This window comes from Chlorocebus sabaeus, chromosome 19, assembly GCF_047675955.1.
Source record: "Chlorocebus sabaeus isolate Y175 chromosome 19, mChlSab1.0.hap1, whole genome shotgun sequence".
Lineage (NCBI taxonomy): Eukaryota > Metazoa > Chordata > Mammalia > Primates > Cercopithecidae > Chlorocebus > Chlorocebus sabaeus.
The window spans coordinates 19,087,404-19,112,032 of NC_132922.1; the positions used below are offsets into that span (position 1 = coordinate 19,087,404).

A 24,629-nucleotide genomic window follows, 5' to 3' on the forward strand; every position below is an offset into this window, starting at 1 on the left:
TGGTAAGCTGTTGCTGTTACTGTTAACTTAATCTGTTAAAAAAGAAAATTAATATCTTGCACAGAGAAGCATATTTTTCCATGCGTGCCCCTCCCAACCCCCATCACAAGCGTTCGAGCATCCTTTCTCACTGGAGTGGAAGACTCCCTCCCACTTAGGGGTTAGAGAAAGAGACATTTCCAGTCCCCTTAGATCCTACTGTACAATACTCCCCCAAATTAACAAAGAGAGCATCAATGAAAATAATCAAGAAAAAAAGACTTAGCTTTTGGAAACAGGTCTGTCCTCTTAAGAGAAAGGGAGACCTGATGCCAGAAGCCAGCCCTTCCTTTGTCCACAGAAGGTATCACTCCTTCCTGACTGGTTAGAGATGTCCTCTCCCACTCCCTGACTTACTGTAGTGACAAAAAATATTCCATCTGCACGTCCTTCCCACCCCCCAAGTGGGCGATTCCAAGTTCTTCCTTTCTTTTGCTCTCCCAAGAAAATGAAGACTCTGTACCTTTGAGGAGAGATCTCTTCCCTCTTGTATATCCAGAATGACACAGATTGTTTCTTTTCTCCTTTTCCTTTGTAAAAGAGATGAAAATCTTTTATACAGGAAGCCTCTGTCAGTAGAAATCAGGAGCTTTTCCACGGTTTCACTCCTTATGTGGAGACAGAGGGATCCTTTTTCTGGATGTTATTAAAGGGAGGAAATGGGAAATGGTCCTTGATGCTTTTGAGATTTTCTGCACGCTCCTCGTTGAAGCACTTGGCCCTGTTTAGTGTATGAACTTCCCTGCCTCACTTTCAGTTTGTCTTGGGATTTTATTAAAAGACTCTTCTTTCTCTTTCTCAAGAAGAGGCCCATTCTCCAAATTCCCTCACGGAGGGAATGACTACAATGTCTGAATCTTTGGAAAAGAAAGCCCCTTTCTCAAGGTGAAAAGAGTATTGCGAGCTTCTGAGGGCCTGGTCATTATTGTGAGTATTGTTCCCTGAAGCAAGCATGGCAGTGCCTAGTGTTATTAACAGCTCCTTTGCTTTGGAATTAAAGGGAGGGGAGACTTTCAGATTCGGGATTGTTGGGGCACACGGTTTTAGGTTCTGTTTTCTTTGTGTGTTTTTTTTTTGCTTATTTTTTGCTTGTTGTAAATTTTCGACTTCTAGAACTTTTGGGGAGTGTTTGAATGACTAAAAGTTGCCACTTTGTCAGGTTTTTAGTGTTATAAAATGTATTTTGATGAGATTGAGAGCAGCAATGTTAATCCTTCACTGGTAGGTTTGTTTTCCTGTTTTTGTTTTTTTGGTGGGCCAGGAATTAACACTGCCAAATTACCTGAAAGCACGCTAAAGGAAAGCTTACCATCTTTTTTTATATGTAAAGTGTTCTTAAATTACCTCAAATGCCCTCGAGTAATTGCAGAGGGGATTAGTGGGAGCTCTATACCACCATTGTTGGTGTCTGTAGGTGTGCTTTTCTGAAACAAAGGGAAATAGAAAAGTTATTCTTTGGAGTCTTGGGATTTTTATGGGTGATAGGACCCTTTGAACTTATTTTGATGAATATGTGAAAAACAAGCCCGGGAAAGTTCACTTAACTTTCACTTAACACACTCAAGACTCAGCAGCTAGTATGTGGGAGCAGGATAAGGGACCCTGGCTTCCTGCTGAAGAGACCAGCAGTTAGGCCGGGCGCAGTGGCTCACTCACGCTTATAATCCCAGCACTTCGGGAGGCTGAGGTGGGCAGATCACGAGGTCAGGAGATCAAGACCATCCTAGCTAACACAGTGAAACCCCATCTCTACTAAAATTACAAAAAATTAGCCGGGCGTGGTGGCGGGCACCTGTAATCCCAGCTACTCAGGAGGCTGAGGGAGAAGAATCGCTTGAACCCGGGAGGCGGAGGTTGCATGAGCCAAGATCGTGCCATTGCACTTCAGCCTGGGCAATAGAGCAAGACTCTGTCTCAAAAAAAAAAAAAAAAAAAGACTGCTGGGAGAGGGCCGGGTGCAGTGGCTCATGCCTGTAATCCCAGCACTTTGGGAGGCTGAGGCGGGCAGATCACGAGGTCAGGAGATCGAGACCGTCCTGGCTAACACGGTCAAACCCCGTCTCTACTAAACATACAAAAAACAAACAAAAAATTAGCCGGGCATGGTGGCAGGCACCTGTAGTCCCAGCTATACTTGGGAGACTGAGGTAGGAGAATGGCGTGAACCCAGGAGGCAGAGCTTGCAGTGAGCCAAGATCGCGCCACCGCACTCCAACCTGGGCAACGGCGAGACTCCGTGTCAAAAAAAAAAAAAAAAAAAAAAAAAAAAGACTGCTGGGAGAAGTATTTGTGCATTTGCAAAGAGCGAGCATGAAATAATTGTCCTCAACATAAAATAATTTCTACTTTTACTGGAATAATAATAATTTTCGTACTTCCTATAAGTATTAGTCACTTTTTGGGAATAAATCCATTCCCTACACAATCTAATACAGTACTTATTTGTGTTGTGATAAAGACAAACCAGTAGCAGCTGTCAAGAGTCGTTCATAAATCTATGGTTTATTTTTTGCCTATACCTCAAACTAGGTAATTATCTGGTATCCTCACCCAATAGGTTGATATAAGTGATTAGCAAAGATTAAACTGTAAATCCCTGTCTACATTTTATAGGCATGTGTTACTCACTCTTCCCTTTCACTTCACACTGAACACTTTAATGTAAAAACATTGATGGTTAAGGCAGAGAGCTGACAGCTGGAAAAATACTGATAAAACAAAAGGATAATAAACTTACCAGCTGTTTTTATTGCTGTGCATTTAGATCTTGGGAAATAATGGTTAGACATTTTAACATAAGTAATATATACTCACTGTTTTGAAAACTAAGTACAAGGCTGGGTACAGCAGCTCACTCTGGGAGGCCGAGGTGGGAGAATCACTTGAGGCCAGGAGCTCAAGACCAGCCTGGGCAATGTAGTGAGACCCTGTCTCTACAAAAAATAAAAGTATTTGCTGGGTTCACTGCCTCGCACCTGTAGTCCTGGCTGCTTAGGAGGCTGAGGCAGGAGGATTGCTTGAGTCCACAGTTTGAAGTTAAGTTCAACATGCAGATAAGTCATTGGTGATGCTTTTGTCCAAGGTGACACTGTGATATTTGCCTTATATATATATATTTTTTGTTTTGTTTTGTTTTGAGACTGAGTCTCCCTCTGTTGCCCAGGCTAAAGTACAATGTCGTGATCTCTGTTCACTGCAACCTCCGCCTCCCAGGTTCCAGGGATTCTTGTGCCTTACCCTCCCAAGTAGCTGAGATTACAGGCTCCTGCCACCATGCCCGGCTAATTTTTGCATTTTTTAGTAGAGATAGGGTTTCACCGTGTTGGTCAGGCTGGTCTTGAACTCTTGACCTCAAGTGATCTGCCCACCTCAGCCCCCCAAACTGCTGGTATTACAGGCATGAGCCACCAAGCCTCGCTGTAGAGATATATTTTTACATCATCCTTTTAGATTGCTCCATTGCATTCAGAAATTTAGTTTTAAAGAACTTGAATGTCTTCTCAAAATCGGGTTCTGTTACTGCAGCCTTGTAGCATTATCAATATTTTGATAGATGGTGTAAGCTACTGAGCTGAAAATAAGTTTAACCTGCCACTCTAGGCTTGCCTCTAAATATCACCTCACTTCTGAGTTCCAGCTGTTCTTGGTAACAGATCTGCAATTCTGCTCAGAAATTTGAGGACCCAGAATTAGTCCAGGAGAAAAAGGAGGGGGTGTCTGTTTTGCTTCTCTAGCCAGTGTGGCTAGTTGTTTTACAGGTTGAAAATTCTTAGAATTTGGTCCAAACAGGAGTATCAAGAGATGAACCATTTTATGTGATTGTCAGTATTGACTCTTTATGATAAAGATCTGTTTAGTAAACCTGTATTTGTGCATGACTCTATGTGGAGCAACATTTGGAACAAAATGTTGAGCTAGAACCTTGGGGATGGAAAGGAGTAGAATTTACTAGAAACACTGCAGGGAGTTGAGTCCACAGGCTGCAAGTGCTGATTGAATGGTGAGGGGAAGTCAGATAAAATCTGAGCTCCAGAATAATGATGATGCGTTTTCTGAGAAGCAACAGGATTAAGAATAAGCATGTGGCTAGTCATAGTGGCTCACGCTTGTAATTCCAGCACTTTTGGGAGGCTGAGGTGGGAGGATTGCTTGAACCCAGGAGTTTGAGACCAGCCTGGGCAACATAACAAGACCTACAAAATTATCTACAAAAAAAAAAAATTAGGCCAGGCACAGTGGCTCTCACCTGTAACCCCAGCAGTTTGGGAGGCCAAGGCAGGCTGATCACTTGAGGTCGGGAGTTTGAGATCAGACTGACCAACATGGAGAAACCCCGTGTCTACTAAAAATACCAAATTAGCTGGGCGTGGTGGCGAATGCCTGTAATCCCAGCTACTCAGGAGGTTGGGGCAGGAGAACCGCTTGAACCCAGGAGGTGGAGATTGTGGTGAGCAGAGATCTCAGTGTTGCACTCCCACCTGGGCAACAAGAGGGAAACTCCGTCTCAAAAAAAAAAAAAAAAAAAAAAAAAAAAAAAAAAAAAAAATTAGCCAGGCATGCTGAGGTGGAAGGATTACTTGAGCCCGGGAGTTCAAAGTTATAGTGAGCTATGATTGCACCACCACACTCCAGCCTGGGTGACACAGCAAGACCCTGACTCTTTTTTTAAAAAAAAAAAAAAAAAAGAAAGAAGGAATGAGCATGTAAGTTTACTGAGGGCATCTTATTTATCCTTGTTTCTCAAAGCTGTTTGCATGTAGAAAGACTCAATTATTCAATAGATTGAATGAATTGTGTTTTAAACATGGTAAGTTTTGGGGGTGCCATTCTTGCAAGTGAAATGTAGGTTAGGAATTGAGAGAAAGGTTGGGGTCAGGGTCAGGTTCCTTTTTTTTTGAGACAGGGTCTCACTGTGTCACCCAGTCTGGAATGCAGTGGCCCCATCTCAGGTCACTGCAACCTCTGCCTTCCAGGTTCAAGCGATTCTTCTGCCTCAGCCTCCCAAGTAGCTGGGATTACAGGTGTTCGCCAACACGCCCAGCTAATTTTTTGGATTTTTAGTAGAGACGGGGTTTTACCTTGTTGGCCATTCTGGTCTGGAACTCCTGACCTCAGGTGATCCACCCACCTCGGCCTCCCAAAGTGCTGGGATTACAGGTGTGAGCCACCGCTTCTGGTCAGGTTTCTTTTTTAAAAGAAATTATTTTTGTAAAGATTTAATTCATATGCCAGACAATTGACTGATTTAAATTGTACCAGTCAGTGGTTTTTGGTAGTCGCAGAGTTCTACAGCCATCACCATAATCAACTTTAGAAAATTTTTATTACTCGAAAAAGGAACTCTGTGTCCATCAGCTGTCCACTCCTGATTTCTCCAAGAATCCCAGCCTTTTTTTTTTTTTTGGACGGAGTTCGCTCTTGTCTCCCAGGCTGGAGTGCAGTCGCGCAATCTTGGCTCGCTGCAACCTCTGCCTCCCAGGTTCAAGCAATTCTCCTGCCTCAGCCTCCAGAGCAGCTGGGACTACAGGCACGTGCCACCATGCCCTGCTAATTTTTTGTATTTTTAGTGGAGATGGGGTATCACCGTATTACCCAGGATGGTCTCCCAACTCCTGACCTCGTGATCTGCCCACCTTGGCCTCTCATGGGTGTGATCCTCCCCTGTTAATAGCTGGGTTCGTGGTAAGATTTGCCAATTCTAGACATTCCTATGCAGGGGATCTTGTAATATGTGATCTTCTGTGACTGGCTTCTTTCACTTAGCATAATGTCTTCAAGGTTCATTCGTGTTGTAACATGTATTATTTCTCCATTCCTTTTTATGGTTGAATAATATTCTATTGTATGGCTGTACCACATTTTGTTTATGCATCCATCAGTTCATGGATATTTGGATTGTTTCTACTTTTTGACTAGTGTGAGTAGTGCTGCTAAAGACATTTGTGTACAAATTTTTATGTGGACATATGTTTTGTGCATATATACCTATGAGGAGAATTGCTGAGTCTATGGTAACTCTGTGCTTAAAGGAAGAGTTTTAGGCCAGGTGCAGTGGCTCACACCCTTAATCCCAGCACTTTGGGAGGCCGAGGCGGGCAGATTACTTGAGGTCAGGAGTTCAAGACCAGCCTGGCCAACATGGTGAAACCCCATCTCTACTAAAAATACAAAAATTAGCCAGGCATGATGGCACATGCCTGTAATCCCGACTATTCAGGAGACAGAGGCAGGATAATCCTTGTACCTGGGAGGCGGAGATTGCAGTGAGCCAAGATGGCGCCACTGCACTCCATCCAGCCTGGGCGACAGAGCAAGACTCCATCCCAAAAAAGAAAAAAAGGAAGAGTTTTGAGTCATCCTCATCACAGAGGCTGCAGAAAAAGATGAGGTTATCAAGAAAGTGAAGCCTAGAAAGGGAGGAATGAAGGATTAAGTTTGAAGAACACCCATGTCTGTGTGGTAGGCAGGGTCAGATGCATAAGGTGGCAGAGGCCCAAGGAGGCCGTCTCCTTTGAAAAATCTGCTCTTTTGCCGTATCCTTTCCTGCATGTACTCTTCAAATCTGTATGTGCTGTGACAGCTGAAAAATGGACTGTGTATGTTGTTGGGAAAGGAAAACTGAACCAAATTAAAATTGAGTACTTCCTACTTATTTTTGGCATCAAATAGCAACTCCACATTATCTCTACTAACCTCCCCCATCCCCCACCTTACACACACACACACACACAAATGGCCTAAAATCTGAAGTGCCCCTAGAAAGATCTTTATCTGGAAATAAAGGAGAAAGGGGAAGATTCTAGATCTAAAAGGGATACGTTTCTCTCAGCACTGTTTTTGAGACAGAGTCTGGCTCTGTCACCCAGGCTGGAGTGCAATGGTATGATCTTGGCTCGCTGCAACCTCCGCCTCCCGGGTTCAAGTAATTCTCCTGCCTCAGCCTCCCGAGTAGCTGGGACTACAGGCACCTGCCGTCGTGCCCAGCTAATTTTCTTTTTAGTAGAGACAGGGTTTCACCATGTTCGCCAGGTTGGTCTCTAACTCCTGACCTTAGGTGATCCGCCTGCCTGGGCCTCTCAAAGTGCTGGGATTATAGGCATGAGTCGCCGCACCCAGCCTTACAGCACTGTTTATGAAAGCTTTTCACATCCAAAATCTCATTTGATTCTCGTTCTTGCCCTATACACACAGTTTATCTCTTGGTAATGTTTTGTTTTGTTGCTTGTTCATTTTTTTCTTTGAGATGGGAGTCTTGCTTTGTTGCCCAGGCTGGAGTGCAGTAGCGTGATCTCGGCTCACTGCAACCTCCACCTCCTGGGTTCAAGTGATTCTCGTACCTCAGCCTCCCAAGTAGCCTGCCACCATGCCCAGCTAATTTTGGTATTTTTAGTAGAGACTGGATTTCACCATATTGATCAGGCTGTTCTCGAACTCCTGACTTCAAGTGATCTGCCTGCCTCAGCCTCCCAAAGTGCTGGGATTACAGGTGCGAGCCACTGCGCCCAGCCTAATGTTTTGAATTTAATTTTTAAAATTTGCCTTTCTGTTACCTAAACATCATGGAACAGCAATCTGATTTCTTATCACTTCTGGTATTTAAGTTAGTATTATAATGTTACGCTTTTTTACCTTTGGGAAGGTTCATTAAAGTTCATCTTTTCTCTCCTTTTGTTTAGGGTTAGGGAAAGCATCAAGAATGAAAGTGTGGGTCAGGCGTGGTGACTCGTGCCTATAATCCCAGCACTTTGTGGGGCCAAGGCAGGAGGATTGCTTGAGCTCAGGAGTTGGAGACCATCCTGGACAACGTATCAAAACTTGTCTCCACCAAAAAAAAAAAACTAGCCAGGTGTGGCCAGGCACAGTGGCTCATGCCTGTAATCCCAGCACTTTGGAAGGCGAGGTGGGCAGATTATGAGGTCAGGAGTTCAAGACCAACCTGGCCAACATGGTGAACCCTTGTCTCTACTAAAAATACAAAAATTAGCCGGGCGTGGTGGCACACGCCTGTAGTCCCAGCTACTCAGGAGGCTGAGGCAGAAGAATTGCTTGAACCTGGGAGGCGGAGATTGCAGTGAGCCAAGATCACGCCACTGCACTCCAGCCTGGGCGACAGAGCGAGACTCCATCTCAAAAAAATAAAAAAATTAGCCAGGTGTGGTGATGTGCACCTGTCCCAGCTACAGGAGGCTGAGGCAGGAGGGTCACTTGAGTCTGGGAGAGGGAGGCTGCGATGAGGAACGATTGCACCACGGTACTCTAGCCTGGGTGACAGAGCAAGATCCTGTCTAAAAAGAAATGAAAGCTTGAAGTATCTTATCTGGCTAACCAGTTTCTGCCTTGGTCAAGTCAAAGCAGATTTTTTCCCCCCTACTTAGGCAAGATTTATTTCAAGGCCTGTAAACATTCAGACTGATCAGAATGGTCAAAGTGGATTTTGTTGTTGTGGAAACTGCATGTTTGGTACACTGAACTGGAAAAGTTACAAGTCAAGAACCCCTGGCCCTGAGTATGTGTGTGTTTTGGCTACTTGTATAGTGTAGTGTTACAAACTGCTTAGATGTAAGTGTTTCAGCAAATAACCTGTTGCTACCATTCAATGTAAGAAATGAAACATTATGAACACAGTGGAAGCTCGTTCTTGATATACCTTCACCTCCATTCTCTCAGACAACCATGTAATATTTTAGGCAGGTCATATTTAACCTCCTCAGGTGTGGTGTTAGGATCTATAACAAGAAGCTAATAGCTGCCTTACTTAGCTCAAAGGGTTGTTATGAGAATCAAATGAGTGATGACTGTGGAAAACACTTGGAAAATCTGAAGATGCAGGATAAAAATCAGGAAGGATTCTGCTAACGAGCTGGTTTAGTAGTTTCTCGTGCTAGGCTGGGTAGAGAGAGCTCAAGTATTTAGTAAGCAGTAAAGAAATGGAATCCCACTTTATCCCTATCCTCCCTCAAAAAGGAAAAGTCAGTATATGAAATTTTCCAGAGTCCCTCAGTATATGTTCAACAAATATTTGCTGAGTATGTACTATGGCAGAGCATGGGGATATAGCAGTGAACAAAAGAGGTAAGGTTCATGCCCATGAAAACAAACAGAAAACCGTCTTTATTTTCTAATTTACATCAGGTCTATCCTTGGATGCTTCAGGCATGTCTTATTCTCATCTACATTGGCTGGCCCTTTACATTTAAATTAAGAATCGTTCATAAGACGGTATTTGAATTGACATTAGTCAAATGCCTGTTAAAGGTTAAGGTATTTATTTTTCTACAAATTCATCAAGGAGAAATTTTTGGTGCCAGATGATGCTAGCATTTACAGTAGAACTTATTTTCTTCATTGTAGCCGGTTTGAACTGAGGCAGCCTTCTTCTAACCTATCAAGGTTTTAAACTTTTATCCCTTCCTGTGATTTGTGTCAGGGTGAATCGTTTGATATAAAAGACTTGACTCCATAATCTGCATCTGCCCTAATGCTGTCATCTGGAGTAGAGACTCAGCCAGTTCCACTTGATTCCTCCATGTCTGCCGTGGTACAGGAATTATACTCTGAACTCCCAGTAAGTGTCTCCAGAGAGCTTCATGCTGATCCTGAGCCAAGTGTGATTCCAAATGTAAAACCTGGAGCCTCAAGCCCTCTTTTAAGTCAGAGTAGGGCATTGCCCTTGGAGCTGCAGAGGACTCGTGTGGAGAGTTGTTGTGAAGAAACCTATGAGACCTTGGATCCTGGGAGTGAGCCTGGGCGATGTGGGTTAGTGGACTCCACAGCAGGAGGTTCTGTGGCATCTGGGATCTTGGATAGGGCAAAGAGAAGCAAGAGCATGGAGCCAAAGGTCTTCAGAGATCCAGGGGGCCAGGCGGAAATTGTAAGAGAACCTTCTGAGGGAGCAAAGGAAGATCCACATCAACATTCCACAGCTGCTGAAGAAAAGATTAGCCCAAGTCAGGTAAGAAATGAAATCTCCATTCAGAAGAGTTGAGTGTGAATGACAGCTTTCTCCTGATAAAATACAGATGCTGACGGTTAGCTTATGATTTATTCTTGAAACATTTCCGAAATGTTGATTTTGAAGTTAACTTTGTTTTGATGATCTTTTAAAAAAACATTTGTGTCGTATCAGACACTTGAAGAGAGGAAGTGCTTAGTAAAAAAGTGTCACTTCTCTGAAGCAGTGACTGTATATGAAATATTGAGTCTGTGAAAATCATGTGGTATTTCAGCATTTGATGTTAAGAAATGATATAGATATACTCAGTCCTTATGTTTTGGTAGGTTGGCGTGAGGTATTACAGAGAAACCTTTGAAGGGAGGCCTTTTTTTTAAAAAAAAAAAAAAAAAAAAAAAAAAAAAAAGATCTCGTTCTGTCGCCCAGGCTGGAGTGCAGTGGAACGATCTTGGCTCACTGCAACCTCTGCCTCCCGGGTTCAAGCGATTCTCTTGCCTCAGCCTCCCAAATAGCTGTGATTATAGCATGAGCCACCATGCCCAGCTAATTTTTTTGTATTTTTAGTAGCGATGGGGTTTCGTCATGGTGGCCAGGCTGGTCTCGAACTCCTTACTTAAGTTATCCACGCACCTTAGCCTTCTAAAGTGGTGGGATTACAGGCGTGAGCCACCATAACCAGCCGATGTGCGCTTTAATTTATACCCAGAGAGAGTGGTTAATTGAGACTAATAGTGAACTGTGATAGTGTGATAATCTCAAAAAAAATTTTTTTTTTTTTTTTAATAGAGACAGAGTCTTAGTGTGTTACCTAGTCTGGTCTCAAATTCCTCGGCTCAAGCAATCCTCGCACCTCAGCTTCTCAAAGTACTGGGATTACAGGCGTGAGCCACTGAGCTGGGCCCTCCAAATTCTTTTTTCTTTTTTTTTGAGACAGAGTCTTGCTCTGTCGCCCTGGCTGGAGTGCAGTGGTTAGATCTCGGCTCACTGCAACCTCCGCCTCCCAGGTTTAAGTGATTCTCCTGCCTCAGCTTCCTGACTAGCTAGGATTATAGGCACCTACCACCACGCCTGGCTAATTTTTGTAGTTTTAGTAGAGATGGGGCTTCACCATGTTAACCAGGCTGGTCTAGAACCCCTGACTTCAGGTGATCCAACCATCTCAGCCTCCCAAAATGCTGGGTTACAGGCATGAGCCACCACACCTGGTCGGGCCTTCCAGATTCTTAAAGGAATGTACCTGCCCAGCGGACTCCCTCCAGTAGATGGTTTTCTAAGCCAGGGGTCAGCAAACTTTTTCTGTCGGGGCCACATAGTAAATCTTTTAGGCTTTGCAGGTCGTGTGGTCTCCTTTTTTGTTTGTTGTTTTTTCTTGAGATGGAGTCTCGCACTGTCTCCCAGGCCAGATTGCAGTGGTGTGATTTTGCCTCACTGCAACCTTCGCCTCCTGGGATCAAGCAATTCTCCTGCCTCAGCCTCCTGAGTTGCTGGGATTACAGGCGCCGGCCACCACACCTGGCTAATTTTTTTGTATTTTTAGTAGAGACAGAGTTTCACTATGTTGACCAGGCTGGTTTTGAACTCCTGACCTGTGATCCACCCACCTCAGCCTCCCAACGTGCTGGGATTACAGGCATGAGCCACCATGCCAGGCCATATATGGTCTCTTTTGGAACAACTCAGCTTTGCCATTGTAGCATAAAGTGGGCAGAAGCAATACATAAATGAATGAAAGTGACTGTATTCCAGTAAAACTTTATTTATTAGCACAGGCTGCTGGCCTGAGGGCTGTGATTTGCCAACCCCTGCTCTAAACCCCCAACAAGTTCATATTCTTTGGGCTGCCTGGGCTACGCTCCCATCCTGCTCTTGATAACATCCATCATTTCTTTACACAGGATAAAGGGCAGTTAATTGTTGTTAGTAGGCTTCGTACAGTGACTATGATTAGGAATGAATGAAGCATTAAGTAACATTTAAACATGATATTTGAGTTTACGCTCTGATGCCCTATCTTTTGTTTTGTTTTGTTTTGTTTTGAGATGGAGTTTCGCTCTTGTTGCCCAGGCTGGAGTGCAATGGTGCGACCTCAGCTCACAGCAAGCTCCACCTCCCGGGTTCACGCCATTCTCCTGCCTCACCCTCCCGAGTAGCTGGGACTCAGGCGCCTGCCACCATGCCCAGCTAATTTTTTTTGTATTTTTTTTTAGTAGAGACAGGGTTTCACCATGTTGGTCAGGCTGGTCTCGAACTCCTGACCTCAGGTGATCCACCCGCCTCAGCTTCCCAAACTGCTGGGATTACAGGGTGAGCCACTGCACCTGGCCGATGCCCTATCTGTTAAAAATACAGTTAAATAGGTAAAAGACTAAAGATCCCAAAGTTCCTGTTGTATTGCTTCTTAATGTGGTGGGCTGAGTCTTAAGAAAAGTTTCTTTTTTTTTTTCCCCCCAATTTAGGGACCTGCCACTTCAGGAGAGAAAAGTTTCTTAATGTAATATTTGATATAAAAGCATGTGTAATATGCATAAAGTATAACGAACACACATGCATATATATATATTTATATATACATACATATACATATACCATGCTTACGTAACAACCAACCTAAGAACTAGATTACTATCTCCCTGTTCCTTTTTTTTTGGAGATGGAGTCTTGCTCTATCACCCAGGCTGTAGTGCAGTGGTGCAATCTCGGCTCACTGCAAGCTCCACCTCCCAGGTTCATGCCATTCTCCTGCCTCAGCCTCCCGAGTAGCTGGGACTACAGGCGCCCGCAACCACACTCAGCTAATTTTTTGTATTTTTTTAGTAGAAACGGGGTTTCACCCTGTTAGCCAGGATGGTCTCGATCTCCTGACCTCGTGGTCCACCCACCTCGGCCTCCCAAAGTGCTGGGATCACAGGCGTGAGCCCCTGCGCCCGGCCTCCCTGTTTTTTAAAATCATCCCTTTTCTCCCTCCCAGCTCCACCAGGTGTATATTCCATTTTGAATTGTATAAAGCTGAATGAAATTTAATTGATATAAATGTTAACATTTTGTACTTGGTTTCAAAAAGTGATCTCCACAAGTGAAAAGAAACAAGTACTTACAGGGAAAGGGGAAACGGAAGACCTGCATGTTTTAGCAGGTCAATTAGAATTGACTTTGTGCCAGGAAAAGCCAATTTGCTCTTAAAATAATTAAGGGAAATGTGTTATCTGGACTGAGAAGTGGTGGTCGTGCTCCTTTATGTGCTGGTCAGGCCACAGCTAGAGTATTATACTCTCCTGTTGTTGTCGTGTGTGAGAGGTATAAAAAACCAGGAATGCATTCATGGATAAGTATTCACACTAATGACACAACCTGACAATATGCATCTGGAAGCCAGGTCATTGGGTGTCTAACTTGTGAAAGAGAACAGTCAAGAGATATGAGAGATGCCTTCAACAATTTAGAGGTCATTCAGCAGGAGTGGTCCTGTGGGGCACAGTTAGGCCTGTGGAAGATGTGGGGCAGCAGCAGCTCCTAATCACTCTCAGGTCACAGGACCCTTTGGAAATCTGAACACTGCAGACCTTTCAGAAAAACAGACATACCATTTGCATACCATTTCAGGTTTGCAAACCCCAGGCATCCCCTGATCTCAATTTATAAGAGCTTTTGCTAGATTGGCAAAATATCCCACAGTCAAAAGACAACTGACAAATTGAGAGAACAGATTTGCAATGTGTATCAGAGATAAAGGGTCTATATCTGTAATATATGAAGAACTCTTAAATTGAGGAATGAAGAACCAAAGCCCAACAGGAAACTGAGAAGACTTTGGCCAGGCATGGTGGCTCACGCCTGTAATCCCAGCACTTTAGGAGGCTGAGGTGGGCAAATGATGAGGTCAAGAGATTGAGACCATCTTGGCCAACATGTGAAACCCCGTCTTTACTAAAAATACAAAAATTAGCTGGGCATGGTGGTGCATGCCTTTAGTCCCAGCTATTCAGGAGGCTGAGGCAGGAGAATTGCTTGAACCCAGGAGGCGGAGGTTGCAGTGAGCTGAGATTGTGCCACTGCACTCCAACCTGATGACAGAGCAAGACTCCCTCGCAAAAAAAAAAAAAGAAAAGAAAAAGAAAAAGAAAAATGAGAAGACTTGATAATGAACTGTGCATGTGTTTGTGTGTGTGGTAATTAAACATAAGAGATGGTCAGCCTCATGTAATTAGAGAAATGCAAAGTTAACCAGAGATACCACTTTTTTCCCTTTGATCTAAGGGTATCACTTTTTGACTATCAGATGGGTGAAAATGAAAATGTATGACAATGTATCTGGTTAGGGACTCTATGAGGAAACAGACATTCTAATACATTGCTGGTGGGAATGCAAACTGATACAACCTTTCTGAGGAAGAATTTGGCAACATTTAACAAAACTGCTCTTGCCTTGACCTGTTGACCCAGTACTTCAAGGAAACCTGCCTTAAAAGATACACTTCTAGGCCTATAATCCCACCACTTTGGGAGGCTGAGGCGGGTGGATCACCAGAGATCAGGAGTTTGAGACCAGCCTGGGCAACATGGTGAAGCCCTGTCTCTACTAAAGATACAAAAATTAGCTGGGCGCAGTGACGCATGGCTGTAATCCAAGCTACTTAGGAGGCTGAGACAGGAGAACTGCTTGAACCCCAGAGGCGGAAGGTGGAAGGTGGAGGTTGCAGTGAGCCAAGATGGCACCACTGCATTCCAGCCTGGGTGACAGAGCGAGACTCCGTCTCAAAAAAAAAGAGGCCAGGCGCAGTGGCTCACACCTGTGATCCCAGCACTTTGCAAGGACAAAATGGGTGGATCACCTGAGATCAGGAGTTCAAGACCAGCGTGGCCAACATGGTGAAACCCCATCTCTACTGAAAATAGAAAAAATTAGCCGGACGTGATGGTGGGTGCCTGTAATCCCAGCTACTTGGGAGGTTGAGGCAGGAGAATCACTTGAACCCGGAAGAAAGGGTTGTAGTGAGCCGAGATCGCACCATTGCACTCCAGCCTGGGTGACAAGAGCAAAAAACTGTCTCAAAAAAAAAAAAAAAAAAAAAAAAAAACACTTCTAGCAGTATAATAATACATATACACAAGGTTGTTCTTTTTTTTTTTTTTTTTTTTTTTTTTTTGAGACGGAGTCTCGCTTTGTCGCCCAGGCTGGAACGCAGTGGCGCGATCTCGGCTCACTGCAAGCTCCGCCTCCCAGGTTCACACCATTCTCCTGCCTCAGCCTCTGAGTAGCTGGGACTACAGGCGCCCGCCACCTCACCCGGCTAATTTTTTGTATTTTTAGTAGAGACGGGGTTTCACCGTGTTAGCCAGGATGGTCTCGATCTCCCGACCTCGTGATCCACCCACCTCGGCCTCCCAAAGTGCTGGGATTACAGGTGTGAGCCACCGTGCCCGGCCAAGGTTGTTCTTTTAAGCAGTTTATAATTGCAAAATATTGGAAACAACCTAAATGCCCATATACAGGAGAGAGATTGAATAAATTATGGCATAAGGTATGTCCATACATGGAGTATTATCCAGATATAATAACAAGGAAGATCTGTATATACTGATATGGAGTGATTTCCAGGTGTGTCAGGGGTCCCCAAAACCACCTGCAGGTTTTGAGATTTGCTGAAACTCACAGGACTCAGCATTTAATTGTTCTCACAGCTACAGTTTATTACAGTGAAAGGATACAAAGAAAATCAGCAAAAGGGAAGCAGGCATAGAGCAAAGTCCAGAGGAAATCCAGTGCAAGCTTCCAAGAGTCCTTTCCCGGTGGAGTCATACACACTTAACCTCCTTCAGGAACAAATTGTGACAACACATATGAACTATTGTTTACCATGGGAGTTTGTTAGTGGGTCAGTGCCCAGGGATTTTACTGGGGACTAGTTGCATGGACATCCTCTGCCAGGCACATAGCAAAATTTCCGACTCCTAGAAGGAAAGCAGGTGTTTAGCATAAACCACATTATAGTGTAGGCACAGTGAGCCACTGTTATTTAGGGAATAGTGGAAACTCCCAAACTCTAGTTCCCAGATGCTAACCAAGCCTGACCCTGCAAGTAGACTTTTCTAAGGACAGCAGTCAGGCCTGCTCTGTTGACTTGCTTCTGTAAACTAGGATATACTGTTAAGTAAAAAATGCAAATCAATATCTATAGTGTTACCCTTTTCATGGAAGAAAGAAGAGGAAATAAGCCTATATTGAAGTATCTGCTGGTTTGTATAAAACCTATACACAAGTACACATGGGAAGGATAGACCAGAAACTAATGAATTTGATTACCTATACTGAAAGAATGGGGGAATGGAAATGGAACAGAAAGGGTAGGAGGAACTGGCACTTCTGTAAGTACATCTTTTGGTATAGTTCTAACTTCATGCTTGAAAAATAACTAACTAGACAACGGGGATGTGACATGGGCCCAAAGCTGAATAGAAACTTTAACGAGTCTTAACTGTATTACAAATGAATAACAGAACCAGTGGGGAGGGTAGCCCACATTACTTTAGCAAACACTAATTCGACTATATCCTCTTAAAGACTAAAGCAAAAAAAAATAGAAAATATTAGTAAATTTGTTTCTCACAGGGGTAGGACTTAGCCATTTCTAAACAAAATGCCTATATGTATTCTAGGATTGGGGAAATAAGTAAATATGTGTGGGTAATGACAGCCAGCTTTCTCACAGAGAAATAAATTACAAAGGAGAGTTGGCAAACATGAACCCTGACCCAAACATCAACTCCACGAATTGCAGTTATTGGAGTTATTAGTATGAACTTGAGGTTCTTTTTTTTTTTTTTTTTTTTTTGAGACAGAGTCTCACTCTGTCACCCAGGCTGGAGTGCAGTGGTGCGATCTTGGCTCACTGCAACCTCCTCCCGGTTGTTCAGGCAATTCTCCTGCCTCATCCTTCCAAGTATCTGGGACTACAGACTTATACCACCATGCCCGGCTAACTATTTTTTTGTATTTTTAGTAGAGACGGGGTTTCTACTAAACCATGTTAGCCAGGATGGTCTTAATCTCCTGACCTCATGATCCGGCCACCTTGGCCTCCCAAAGTGTTGGGATTACAGGCGTGAGCCACAGTGCCCGGCCTAACATAGGGTTCTTTTTTTTTTTTTTTTTTTTTTTTGAGACGGAGTCTCGCTGTGTCGCCCAGGCTGGAGTGCAATGGCCAGATCTCAGCTCACTGCAAGCTCCGCCTCCTGGGTTTATGCCGTTCTCCTACCTCAGCCTCCCGAGTAGCTGGGACTACAGGCGCCCGCCAGCTCGCCTGGCTAGTTTTTTTTGTATTTTTTAGTAGAGACGGGGTTTCACCGTGTTAGCCAGGATGGTCTCGATCTCCTGACCTCGTGATCCGCCCGTCTCGGCCTCCCAAAGTGCTGGGATTACAGGCTTGAGGCACCGCGCCCGGCCAACATGGGTTTCTTAATACACACACAGAGAGATGGAAATATGTATATAAATGAGTGTATAAGATAGGGCCTAGAAGTAGCGACAGGCACCTTGTAGCAATGAGCACACCTAGTCTTGGCTCTGAATACTTTTTTCCAATAAAAGGAGCCAAGATTCCTTGGAGAAATGGCTGTTGCAGGACAGGAGAGGGAAAAACGCAAGATGTGCCTAGAACAATTTGTGACTAAATGCTCAGAAAATTTTGGGGATATATCAGAAGGACACAGCAGCTAACTTGAAGGGGCTCCCAGTGGCCAAGTATGGGATGGTTTGAGCTTAAAATAAGTGATAGTGATGAATTATTCGACACTTACTTTTGCAGCAACCTATAGTACCCGTAGAATAAAACAAATATCCATGAGCCCGTTTGCTGATTTTCTTTGTATCCTTTCACTGTAATTGAATTAAAAGTGAGAAAAGAAAGGTCTTACAGAATTCCAATTAATAAATATAGATGGAATGATGGAAATAGAAAAAGCACTGTTTGGCAACCATCGCAATAATAATTATCTCAAGCAGGAATCATTAATGGATGTTAAAGCTAGTGGCTAAATGTTTGAGAAACAAATGTTTACATAGTCTCAAAGTATTTCCCTACATATTTATTAGTTACAAAGGTGGAGTAGGAACTTCGCAGTGGAGAAACCTGGCAGAATCCACCCAAACAAGGTGATGGGAGTTTGCCCCCAGGAATGAGGCACTCTAACACCATGATAGGACAATGCCTCCTGATAGGACACTGCCCCCAGTAGGACACCGTGAGGAGAACCAACACCACTTCTGTGGTATTCTTTTTTTTGAGCCGCAGTCTCACTCTGTAGCCCAGACTGCAGTGCAGTGGAGCAATCTCAGCTCACTGCAACATCTGCCTCCCAGGTCCCGCTTCAAGCAGTTCTGCTTCAGCCTCCCAAGTAGCTGGGATTATAGGCATGTGCCACCATAGCCAGCTAATTTTTGTATTTTTAGTAGAGATGGGGTTTCACCATGTTGGCCAGGCTGGTCTTGAACTCCTGACCTTGTGATCTGCCCGCCTCGGCCTCCCAAAGTGCTAGGATTACAGGTGTGAGTCACAGTGCCCGGCAATTTTTTTTCTTTTCAGACAGCATCTCATTCTGTTCTCCCAGTGCAGTGGCATGATCTCGGCTCACTATAACCTCTGCCTCCTGGGTTCAAGCGATTCTCTGCCTCAGCCTCCCAAGTAGTTGGGACTACAGGTACACGCCACCATGCCCGGCTAACTTTTGTATTTTTAATAGAGGCGGGGTTTCACCATGTTGGCCAGGCTGGTCTCGAACTCCTGACCTCGTGATCCACCTGCCTCAGCCTCCCAGAGTGCTGGCATTAGAGGAGTGAGCCACTGTGCCCGGCCTTTTTTTTTTTTTTTTTCCCCAAAGACAGAGTCTCACTCTGTTGCCCAGGCTGGAGTGCAATGACACAATTTTGACTCACTGCAACCTCCATCTCCCAATTTCAAGTGATTCTCCTGCCTCAGCCTCCAGAGTAGCTGGGATTACAGGCATGTGACACCATTCCTGGCTAATTTTGTATTTTAGTAGAGATGGGGTTTCACCATGTTGGTGAGGCTGGTCTCGAACTCTCGACCTCAGGTGATCCACCCACCTCGGCCTCCCAAAGTGCTGGGATTACAGGTGTGAGCCACTGTGCTCGGCCCAGAAATACGCAGTTCAGTCACATTAAGCACATTTATAGTGTTGTGTAACCATCACCACCACCCGTCTCCAGAACTTTTTTCATCATCCCAAACTGAAACTCAGTAGCCATTAAATTGTAACTCACCATTCTCCCCTCACCCCATCTGTGACAACAGCCATTCTACTTTCTGTCTCTATGAATTTGACTACTATAGGTACATCATTCAAGTGGAATCATATGTTATTTGCCCTTTTGTTACTGGTCTTAGTATTTTTAAAAGTTAAATATTCCAATCATGAAACAAATATTTCAATAATGAGAAGGTAAACCAGTAAAAAAATAATTATTTTCTGTCTTAGGATCGTATCCAAAAGGTATTAAAAACTTGTAACTAAGGTGGCTCACGCCTGTAATCCCAGCACTTTGGGAGGCCAAGGCTGGCAGATCATGAGGTCGGGAGATCGAGACCATCCTGGCTAACACGGTGAAACTCCATCTCTACTAAAAATACACACACAAAAAAAATTAGCTGGGCATGGTGGTGGGCGCCTGCTGTCCCAGCTATTCCAGTGGCTGAGGCAGGAGAGTGGTGTCAACCCGGGAGGCGGAGCTTGCAGTGAGTAGAGATCGTGCCACTGCACTCCAGCCTGGGCAACAGAGCGAGACTTCATCTCAAAAAAAAAAAATGCTTGTAACTAATAATTTTGGGATTCGATCAAGATCACCCTGCTGTTGGGGAGGGGAGAAGAAAGGCAGTAAAGGAGAGTGAACTGTCTTAGAACAGGCACTGTGGAAGGGACAGCTGCAAGAGCCAAGCTGAATTGTGAAAGAATGTATTCAGTTCTGAACTCCACTCTCGTAAGAGGAAGGTCAAAATCTGTCGCGCATACAAAAGTTACTAGCCAGGATGTGGAAGAGATTGGTCTTATTTAAGAACTGTGCACCAAAGATATTCAGAGATGGGCATGTGACATCCCACCTGGATGATTTAGCATTGAGAACTCTATACCATGCTTGATTTTTATTGTTTGTTTGTTTTTGGCACTACATATAAGCTATAGAGTGTTAAACTTTTTACATATTTTTTTTCCCGATAATGATAGATCCACCTGAGTTGAATATGTTGTAAACGCTTTGTTTCTAGGATACATTATTTGTGTTCAACTCAGACACAGAAAAGGTTCTGAATTGTCTTTTTTTTTTGGAGATGGAGTCTACTCTGTCACCCAGGCTGGAGTGCAGTAGCGCAATCTGAATTGTCTCTCTTAACTATAACATACAAAAGCCCAGTATACGTTTTTCTTTTTGTTTGTTTTTTGTTTTTGTTTGTTTGAGATGAAGTCTCGCTCTGTCACCCAGTCTGGAGCTGTGGCATGATCTCAGCTCACGGCAACCTCCGCCTCCTGGGTTCAAGCCTTTCTCCTGCCTCAGCCTCCAGAGTAGCTGGGATTACAGGCATCCGCCACCACACCAAACTAATTTTGTATTTTTATTAGAGACAGGGTTTCTCCATATTGGTCAGTCTGGTCTTGAACTCCTGACCTCAGGTGATCCGCCCGCCTCGGTCTTCCAGAGTGCTGGGATTACAGGTGTGAGCCACTGCCCCTGGCCCTAGGACTCTTAACTTTAGGAATCCTGAAAGTTAGAACATTTAGCTGATAAAATATTGTAGAAAAAGGAAATTACGTCTGATACATTTCTGCTAGTGTTCATCATATGATTGACTGTTTGGAGGAGGTGGGGGACGTTACAGAGGTTATCACGTTACACGTCCATTGCATCCAAGTAGGTTGTTCTGTTGCCCTCATCTGTATTCAGGAGCCCAGACTAGCAGGGCTCCCACTGGATCTGGAGGTTGCACACCACCATGGTAAGGCTGTTGGGGGAGGTCTCTCACATTTGACCTCAGCCCACACTCTTTTATTTTTGATTCGTTCAATTTTTTTTTTTTTTTTCTGAGACAGTGTCTCTCTCTCTCTGTTGCCCAGGCTGGAGTGCAGTGGCACGATCTCGGCTTTCTGCAACCTCCTTCTCCCGGGTTCAAGTGATCCTCCTGCCTCAACCCACCCTAGTAGCTGGGATTACAGGCACAAACAACCATACCCAGCTAATTTTTGTATTTTTAGTAGAGACAGGGTTTCATGACCTTGGCCAGGCTGGTCTCAAACTCCTGACCTCAGGTGATCCACTCACCTCAGCCTCCCAAAGTGCTGGGATTAAAGGCATGAGCCACTGCGCCCGGCCCTGATTCATTCAATTTTGATTATATTTCAGATTAACACAAAGTCTCCAGCCTTTCTGTGAGGAATAACTTGTTTTTCTTAACTCAGAACTTTTAAGAGAAGTCAGTCAGTCAGGGGGGAAGTCTCTCTTTCACTGTTAAGAATTGTGGCTAATCGGCCGGGCACGGTGGCTCACCCCTGTAATCTTAGCACTTTGGGAGGCCAAAGCAGGTAGATTGCCTGAGCTCAGGAGTTCGAGACCAGCCTGGGCAACAACGGTGAAACCTTGTCTCTACTAAAATACAAAAAATTAGCCGGGCATGGCAGTGTGTGCTTGTAGTCCCAGCTACTCGGGAGGCTGAGGCAGGAGAATCGCTTAAACCCAGAAAGCAGAGGTTTCAGTGAGCAGAGATCACACCACTGCACTCCAGCCTGGGCAACAGAGCAAGACTCCATCTCAAAATAGAAAAAGAAAAGAAAGGAAAAAAGAATTGTGGCTAATCGAGGAAAAGGAACATGGGCGAAACAGTGGGCTTGGCTCTCCACCAGGGTATTTTGGGGCCTCCAGCTAGGGGCACCTTAGAGCCACAGGTGGGACAAAGCAAAATCCCACCAACCCCTCTGGGGCTGGAGCCAGTAAGGTTTCATTGCATTAGCTCACCAGAGACCTTTGGGATCTGTAGGAGCCTGTATGTCACTGACCTGTGCTGTCACTTTACAGAGGCTCCGGTAGCCTTGGAAAAGCTTATGGAAGTCATTCCACACCCATGCCAGAATCTGTCGGTGACAGCTCTATTGGCTTTTTTCACAGAATGGGATGGATAACAGGTGTCTACAGTCTCATGAAGAATGGAAGCTTCTGCTCATGGAGTACCCTGACCTGACTGGGTGTCTTGCTGGGTGTTTTATGTGGTTTCCATGTATTCTTTCACCCTCTTGTAAGGTTGCTGTCAGCACCATGTAGTTAGTAGATGAGAGTCCTTGGGTTGGAACAGAACTCAGTCACTCTTGCTTTTCCATGAAGTGTTAACTTGAAATAATATTTTAAATAGCATCTATTCTCACACCTCAGACATTCAGCCTGAGAACTGGAAAAGCAGAGAATAGTAACATTTGGGAGAAAGGATCAAATATAACTACAGATAAATATTTTCTTGGCCAGGCGCAGTGGCTCATGCCTTTAATCCCAGCACTTTGGAAGGCCGAGGTGAGCAGATCACTTGAGGTCAGGAGTTTGAGACCAGCCTGGCCAACATGGTGAAACCCTGTCTCTACTAAAAATATAAAAATTAGGCCAGGCACGGTGGATCACGCTTGTAGTCCCAGCACTTTGGGAGACCGAGGCAGGTGGATGACCTGAGGTCAGGAGTTCAAGACCAGCCTGGCCAATATGATGAAACCCCATCTCTACTAAAAATACAAAAATTAGCCAGGCATAGTGGTGGACGCCTGTAATCCCAGATACTTGGGAGGCTGAGGCAGGAGAGTTGCTTGATCCCGGGAGACGGAAGTTGCAGTGAGCTGACGTGGTGCACAATCTTGGCCCACTGCAACCTCTGCCTCTAAAAAAATTTTTTTATACCTCTGTTACTGTCACAACTTTAAAAAGTTTTCAGGTTCAAATTCTAGATAAGGAGAAATTTTTATTGTTTACACTTATTTAAATTTGGGTTTCTTTCAGTACCTGATCCTTGTGACTGCTGGCTAATTTCCCAAAGTCATAAAGAAGTCTCTCAAAAATAACTAATATTCAGCCAGGCATGGTGGCTCACGCCTGTAATCCTAGCACTTTGGGAGGCAGAGGCGGGCGGATCACTTGAGGTCAGGAGTTCAAGACCAGCCTGGCCAACATGGTAAAATGCTGTCTGTAGTAGAAATACAAAAATTAGCCAGGCATGGTGGCGGGTGCCTGTAATCCCACCTACTTAGGAGGCTGAGACAGGAGAATGGCTTGAACCTGGGAGGTGGAGGTTGCAGTGAGCCAAGCTTTCGCCATTGCACTTCAGTCTGGGGAACAGAGCAAGACTCTGTCTCAAAAAAAAAAAAAAAAGGAATAATATTCATGAACTCAGAATCTTCTGAATCCCCCTTGACCGCTGGATTTTCTTACTGTAGGAGGATCTCCTGATGCAGTCCAGCAAAGAACTTTTACATGTGGACCTTCCCGAAGATTTTCTAAGGAGCAAAGGTATTTATTTCTTTCAAATCTCTTCCTTTATCCACTTACCCATTTCTGTTTTGCATTGAGAATATAAGGGTTGTAAGTCTCTGCCTTGTAAGGTGTACTTAATCATAGAAACTGTAACTTCACAGTAGATTGAATCTTAGTATTGCCCTTGGACATACTTGCACAGTGCACTGCAGCCTCAACCTCCTGGGCTCAAGCAATCTTCATACCACGGCTTCCCAAGTAGCTGGGACTATAGGCGCGAGCCACCATGCCTGACTAATTTTCTATTTTGTTTGTTTTTTTTTGTAGAGGCAAGGTCTCCCCATGTTAACTAGGCTGGTCTCGAACTCCTGGGCTCAAGTGATCCTTCTGCCTCTACCCCACAAAGTGCAGGATTACAGGCATGAGCCACCGCACCCAGCGAGTCCCTTTCTTTTGAGTGTGTTGAACCTTTATTGAATTTTATATCATCAAATATACTATATTTGCCTGTTTAGAAGGGTTAACTGGGACAGAGGAGACATGTACCCACTATAGTTCAGCATGTAGTAGTGTATCCTGTTCTTGTTCTGTGGGGTCAGGGATGAGAGAAAATGTTTACTCCAGGTCACCTTGAGCATTTTCAGGCAGTTTCATTACCTCTTTTTGCTTCTCAAAACAGTGGTTGGGTATAGAGATCTGAGATTATTACTTTCAGATTGGTTGGTTGATTGAGGAGAAAGCTGAGGTCCAAAAGAGAGTAGCTGAGGTAAGGTTCTCGTCTTCTCACCCCAAGGCTAAAAATAATCTTAGATTACTTTAGAGAGGACTATGTGTCAATTAAGGCTAATCTAGAATCATCAGGCTGGGCACAGTGGCTCACGTCTGTAATCCCAGCGCTTTGGGAGGCCAGGGTGGGAGGACTGCCTAAGTCCAAGAGTTTGAGACTAACCTGGGCAACATGGCAAAACACCTTATCTACGAAAAATGCAAAAATTAGCACGGCAGCACACACACATGTGGTCCCAGCTACTCGGGAGGCTAAGGCAGAAGTATCACTTGAGCCCTGGGAGGTTGAAGCTGTAGCGAGCCATGATCCCACCACTGTACTCCAGCCTGGGCAACAGAGCAAGA

At 44.4% G+C, this 24,629-nt stretch overlaps 1 protein-coding gene across 7 annotated transcripts in view; it reads left to right on the forward strand.

The window, feature by feature from the left end:
• PRR14L (proline rich 14 like) overlaps positions 1-24,629 on the forward strand; it is a 69,691-nt gene that overhangs the window by 1,113 nt on the left and 43,949 nt on the right. For 5 of the 7 annotated variants that reach the window (XM_007975521.3, XM_007975516.3, XM_073006788.1 and 2 more), the window contains exons 2-3: positions 9,467-9,991; positions 23,462-23,534. In XM_007975521.3, coding sequence (XP_007973712.3) covers positions 9,518-9,991; positions 23,462-23,534 — 547 coding nt within the window. In that variant the 5' untranslated portion in view covers positions 9,467-9,517. Of the gene's footprint in view, positions 1-842; positions 967-9,466; positions 9,992-23,461; positions 23,535-24,629 lie in introns of all 7 variants that reach the window. The other 2 variants (XM_007975518.3, XM_038007544.2) reach the window with 2 other exon arrangements.